General features: G+C 34.9%; 1 protein-coding gene across 2 annotated transcripts; it reads left to right on the top strand.

Annotated features, from left to right (window-relative positions):
- The first annotated feature begins 1,580 nt into the window (after positions 1-1,580).
- On the top strand, positions 1,581-5,776 carry LOC113727610 (uncharacterized). Of its 2 annotated transcripts, XM_027251867.2 has the most exons (6): positions 1,605-1,801; positions 1,924-1,966; positions 2,121-2,201; positions 3,750-3,936; positions 4,749-5,016; positions 5,356-5,776. In XM_027251867.2, the coding sequence occupies exons 1-6, from the start codon at positions 1,745-1,747 to the stop codon at positions 5,560-5,562; spliced, it is 843 nt and encodes a 280-aa protein (XP_027107668.1). In that variant the 5' UTR covers positions 1,605-1,744; the 3' UTR covers positions 5,563-5,776. The 2 variants fall into 2 exon arrangements, with proteins under 2 accessions (XP_071932373.1, XP_027107668.1); XM_072076272.1 differs by lacking the exon at positions 2,121-2,201 and having other exon boundaries at positions 1,581-1,801.
- Positions 5,777-6,875: the final 1,099 nt, after the last annotated feature.

Genomic DNA, 6,875 nt, shown 5'->3' with positions numbered 1-6,875 from the left:
TAGTACAACTTTTGAAAAAATTCCCTAAAAGTACTTGATCCACACAAAGCCAATGTTAGATCGAAAGTGATGACCACAAGGCGCATTTTACTAATTTGTTCCTACTATTTTTGCACGCAAAAAAGTTGCACAAATTAACTTCTAAAATAAGTGAAGCCTAATGATTGATTATATTTTGGACTAACCAAAACAATCCTCTAATATAACTGCTCGAGCCTTTTAAATAATTTGTCCTATTTTTATTTAGAAACTATATAAAGTAGTGGAATGATAACAATAATAATCCAAACCTTTTAATACAACTAAGCAATGATAACGTGTTGGTTACATTTATAGAATTTGTTTTTCAATATGAAACATATTTACTAATCCACAGTTTTGTGCATATATTCAACATAAGCAATTACCACTCGATATACGATTGCGACTTTTCATTTTGAAAGTTCTCTAACAATACACTGTGTATATTACTCCCTCCGTCCCACTTTGATAGTCTTGTTTTCCTTTTTCGTCCGTCCCAAATTGTAGTCCACTTCCCCATTAAGGAATGTAATAATCTTTCAAATTGTCTAAAATACCCTTATTAAATATCTTGTTATTAATACATTGTTATTAAATACTAACTCACTACATTGAATACATTGAGCTTTTCCAATGCACTCTTCGTGATTAGCATAAGGGTATTTGAGGAAATTATTAATCTAAATTTATGTTTCCAACCAAATTAATTACACTTTCTTAATCTGTGTGAAAAAAAAACCAAGACTAATAAAACGGGACGGAGGGAGTAGTATGTAAGAATTGTAGCATTTACTTAGTCATGAATTTTTGGCCACCAACTTTTAGATTCAACATCACAATAATCAACTTAAATTTCAAATAAAAGAATATGTTGACATAATTAAAATCCATTGTTAATAAAAAAGAAAGAAGAAATTTCTTCAATATAATAAACGAAAATTAAAAACCATAAAAAATGCGCACACACGCGTTGGCAGAGGTGTGACAAAATTTGGGTTTAACGTGTAAGCGGGATTTAAAAAAAAGGGAAAGGAAAATGAACAATTTCGTCCCTAAACCTTTTTACTATTACCGATTAGTCTATAACTTTTATTCCTAACTAATTTGGTATGTGAATTGATTTTCGAGTTCTAATTAAGGACCCCTGTGGCAACACTATTATTTAAAATTGATCTGACTTCTAATTGACTAACTAAATGGGAGTATTTTTGGAATATCACTCATAGGATTGTAATTAATCAAGTAAATCGTGTAAAAAACTACAAGATTAAATTTTAAAAAAGTTTTGTCTGATGATTTTTTATATGATTTAAAAGTTTTATCTAGTAGTTTTTTTTACATGATTTATTTATTTTATTACAATTTCATGAGTAATGTTCTCACAATACCCCTATTTAGTTAATTAATTATAAACTAGATTCATTTTAGACAGAGGTCTTTAATTAAAACTGTAAAATAAGTTTAAATATCAAATTGGTCATAAACAAAAGTTAGGGACTGAATCGATGCAGTAAAAAATTTTAGTACCAAAATGGCCATCTTACCAAAAAGAAAAGGCCCCATTTGGTGAAGGAGAAATAACAGATCTAAACAGACGACTCTCCCAGCAGCTGATGCCGAAGAAACAACAAACAAAGCCCCTTCGGCCAGTGCCTAACAATCCTAAACCTTTGCATAAAAATTTATATACCTATTATTAAAGAAGAAGTGAAGCAAATCGAAGATGATGTCAAGCAATTATACTCCCATTGATAGTCAAAACGTTACCGGATCTGTTCCTGTAATTTTTTCTTCTTGCCTCTTCTTCTTTCTATCAAAAACTTGATTAAAATCTTCGTTTTTTTTTTTGAACTTGATTTTATCATATAAAGTATTATAATTTACCTTTTGTTTATACTGTAGGCTGCGGCGGATTCGTCTGGCCACGTCACCGTCAAATTCGCCGGTAATTTATTCTGGTTAATTTCTCGGTGATATCTGCAGAATTTCACTGATTCTAGTTTTTTTTGGTGTGAATTTTGTAATATTTGAATGATTGGAGTGGTGATCCGATGCTTGACATTTCCACCTATCGAATTTGGAATTCTGGAAATTTGCAGACTCGAATTTGCAGACATTTCCGCCTATCGCACCGCAGGGCAAGATCTCCAGTGGCTCTGGACCTCCCCGCGATGCAGATGGTATGTTTGCTTAGTTGAGGGATACGTGAACTTCGTATAAGTTGTAATATGTAAACTCTCTGATCTCCAATTCATTTCTTTCTGTTTATTAGGTGAACATCAGGATGCAAATGATTAGGCTTTTGGATTGGATGGCATAAATTGAGTTTTTTGCCATGTGCTTTAAGGTTATAGTAGCTATCAGAATGAACGATAGAGTGCATTGTAGAATATATTTTTAACTTTGACATAAGAGGCATTAGGGAAGCATGATCTTTGAAGGTGAGGCCGTATATCTTGCAATTCTAGTTGTGAAAATGCATTGAATAGGTATCAGAAATAAATATAGACAGAAATAAAAATTGTTAGTCACAAACTGGCAGGCTGAAATGAAGTGGGCTCCAATTTAATAGAGATAGTGATACATATTTTTATGGACTCCAATTGGATAGAGATAGTGATACATATTGTATAAAAAAGTTGGTTCAATGCCGATTAGGATGGGTCTGATTAGAGTTTGTTTCTTTGAGTTGATAATTAAAATGGGTCTTAGAAACATTTGCGGACCAAGACCAATTGTTTTTCATAGGTTCCCTTGGTGTTTAAATCAAAACATGTTTTCCAGTTTTACTTTCACTAACTTCAGTGGCCCAAAGGAAATGTATCTGTTTTGGTATAGTGTGTGGATTACGTAGCAATAAGGTTATATGTTTTGAAAACTTTGCTGGTACCAGGAGATGCTCTTCTTTGTTAGAATCGAGAACAGACTAAATATTGTAAATTGGAGAGTCAAAGAGCTATGATGAAGATTCCACATATGGGGCTTGTAATCTCTATTTTCAGGAGCAAATTTGCAAGGGACATCGATTTTTCTCAAACAGCTACTTGAAATAGCTTCTTTTATATCTTCCTTTTCCTACTGCAGTTGTCCTTTTCATGTAATAGAAATACTGCAAAAGGATAAGGTAACAAGTGGTTATGTAGGGACAAGCCATCTTTCTTCAAACTTTTTGAAGGATTTTATCTTCAATTATGATCTCTCTTATGTTCTCATTAAATTGCTATAAGGCAAGTTTGATGTCTGGGCATAATTCTACGAGTGTCTTGCAATAAGAATTGCCTGATACTTTTGACATGGACCTCTGACATCCTCCAAAATGTCACAATTATTATTCGTTCTGTATGTTCAAATGTAGCTTTTCTTTTTTTCCTTTTTTTTAAGGTGTATATATCCTTATCTTGAACCTAATTGTGATGAAAGATAGCTTATAGAGTAAGATATGTTTTCTTAGAATTCAAAACCCAGCTGATTTAGTTATGGACCAATTGTTCTTGTCAGCTGATTTTACTCTTGAAATGCTCTAGATCACCTTTTAATCCCTATTAATCTGTTGCTGAGAACTTTGAAGAGTATAATTTGGTTTGTACATTAGTCCTATTCTTTTTGATTTGCTGAGAAAGGAAGTTATCTCTCATTTATTTTTTTGCTTCAGTTATGGACTTGCTTTTGTTTCAGTGCAACTATAGTCAGTTTGTTGTATGATCGATACTGTGTTCTTCAATTTGTAGATACATTCTCAAAAACAGCAAGTGGATCTGATGATGACCAGCAAGGGGGCTGGTTTCGGACTTTCTCTATAGCTGCTTATAAGCCCTACTTCGATGTTGATACTTCTGATGTGGTAGAAAGGATCATAGATTCACTCTTTCCTTTCCGAGGAAGTTTCAATGAGAAAACTGCTGACCGGCCAGATTTGTAAGATATTTTTTTTTCCTTTTTTAACATATTGCATATGTTGCTGGTTGGGCAGGTTGATGTTAGTGAGAATTGATATGAAACACAAAGTTTTCGTTTAAAATAGAAAGTTATCCCTTTTTTTTTTTGAAAGCATTTATCTGCCTTCTTTTTATTTGCTAATTTCATAGTTGGACTTTTTGGGTGTCATGAACATGAGTTTAGCTGACAGGCATTTGGAAGCTTGGTATACTGGTTTAAATGTGATGCTATGCTAGATCTCTTCATCATCTTCTTCTTTACCCACCCCCTTCCTCCTTTTTACAATTTTTGATAAGATCATTGTGGACTAATGAGGGAATTAATCCTTTGTGACTTTAACAATGAGAAAGAAGTGGGAGTAATATATGCTATCCACAAGAAACATAGTACTTCCTAAGAGAAAACAGAAGGTGTGCATTTCCAGAGCACATGCTATTCCTTTTCTTCTATAGGATTGCATGATATTTTAAGATGCATTGTGCTTTATCTGTTCATCTTAACAGTCCATATAAGCATACTATTTTTCCATGATTGTTGTGCTGATTCTAGGAATTATAGTTTTTGGATTAAATAGCTGAATTAGCTCTGTTTGGATATATCAAATTTAGATATTTGCACCCTTTTGGAAAGAAAGGAATGTCTTTTAGATGCTGTGTATTTTGAACACTTTCAGCTACCCTTTTATCTTAAATACATGTTTATCATAAGGAATGAAAGGGGAGTGTTGCTTCCATCATCTACTTCATAAAAAGGTGATTTTTTTCATAGCTTTATGTTAATATTTGTTGCAGGTATGGGCCATTCTGGATATGCACTAGTTTAATATTCGTAGCAGCTTCCATTGGCACATTTGTTACGTACTTGTCACACAAGCTACAGAAAAAGGAATGGGACTACGATATCAATTTGGTGACTTGGTCTGCTGGCTTGTTCTATGGCTACGTCACCATAGTTCCTGTTGGCTTGTATCTCATTCTCAAATACTTCTCTGCCCCATCTGGTCTTGTCCAGCTGTTTTGTCTCTATGGCTACTCCCTATTTGTTTTCATTCCTGCTCTGGTAAGCTGCTACTTGACTGGTTATGATTACCTAATAGTGCTAAAGGACTTTTAAACTATGCACATACTGTTTAGCATAAAATTTGCAGAATTTTTTCGTGTACGTGCAATTTTCAACGTAGCCAACAATGATTTTGTCAAATATCTTTTAATAATTCACTGTGTTTCTTAAGTGAGGGTGGATTTATTAAATCCCTACAATCATTAATTTCATTGAAAGAAAGTCACATTTACTTGTATACGACAACCTCCCCTTGTGCATCAAATTGTCGGATTCCTCTGTTGATGTTTCTTGATGAGATGGTTTTCTGCTGAATTATTGATTCTTTTCTGCTTGCAGTGTCTCTCTGTTATTCCATCACAGATAGTCAGATGGGTGATTGCCGGTGTAGCGGGGTTCATGTCTGCAACCTTTGTTGCACTGAATCTCAGAAACCACATAAAGTCTGCTGGTGAGAGATGGTTCCTGATTGTGGTCGGGATATTCCTGTTGCAGCTGGCTCTTGCCTTGGTGTTGAAGCTTTACCTCTTCACTGTCACAGTATGATGATATTATCAATCGCGAGTCCGCCCACCCATTTCATCTTAAACAGAATTGGAGGTTCATCCAAAACCTTGCTGATTCATTCAATTTTTGACAATGTGAAGTCAAGCATCTATACAAGAGGTATTAGCCCATGTTACACTTCATTTAGTTTTTAGGTCTTTGCAAAATATTGTAAGGTACTTGAACAGAATGAATGAACAACGCAATTTAAGTACACCATATCTTTTTTTTCTCCTCTATTCGAACTGCAGTCGGTCATATTGAATTATACCGTGTTCTGACTACACTCTGTGCCACTGGTGGCTTTTATTTCTTACAAGATAGGCCAAAATGGCTCCAACTTCCAGGAATTAGATTGCCTCTTTCTAATGTGTTCTATACTAGGAGCAAATTTAGGGTGATGATACGGCAAATTACTCGAGTCATCCATTTTCTAATTTCATTCTGCTATATGGTTTGCCACTGTTTTAAGGGTCCTGTGAGAAAAAGCCGAAGAGATGTTGACAAATGAGGTAACCTGATTATTATAGAATAAAAAGTCCATAATAAACGCAGTTGCACCACCAAATTCTGTCCGCCACATTTCTTCTTTTGTTTGTGAGAGGGTGAGGAAATTAGTTCAGACAGGTACTTTCCACACTTGAGTATAAACAATTATCATCAGCTATGGGCTTGAGAAGTCAAAGTTCTCAAGAAACATACTCGAGGAATCCAAGTCAAACTATTGAAATTCCATTACACGTGTTTGATTTTTTGAAATCAGGTTATAAAATCTCATTTGAATGACGGTGAGTTGGTGACCTTAGATTCCACAACCACCGTTAATAGTTTTACATGACACCATGGGAAGTTTACACCATCCAATGATTACTCCTCTTTTTTTTTTTCGGCTTGTAACGGCACGGCCACCATCAAACTTCTTCGGGAGCCTAAAAAGGCTTGTACAAGGATTGGAGGATGAATAACCAAATTAGATAAATGCATTACTGTACTATCTGAATTTTGTAAAAAATAAGATGATACACTAGACGGGATTTGAGCTTTTGATCTAATGCAGGGGAGAGACTCAAAGGGGCGAAAGTCGAATTTTTTTTTTTTTTCTGACGGAGTAGGTGTCCGGGTTAATCCTTACAGGACCCGACTAATTCCACTCCGATCTGAGTGGAGAGACCCCATCCTCCAAATACGTTAATAACGGGATTCAAATTCTGATTGTCAGGAAGGTCGCTATACCCTAAAGAGGGGGAGCGGACTGCTCGAGCTATCGCGTGGAGGCAAAGGGACGAAAGTTGAATGGTTTACACTGTCTCATG

This window comes from Coffea arabica, chromosome 2c, assembly GCF_036785885.1.
Source record: "Coffea arabica cultivar ET-39 chromosome 2c, Coffea Arabica ET-39 HiFi, whole genome shotgun sequence".
NCBI lineage: Eukaryota > Viridiplantae > Streptophyta > Magnoliopsida > Gentianales > Rubiaceae > Coffea > Coffea arabica.
This window is presented reverse-complemented; position numbering and strand designations above follow the sequence as displayed.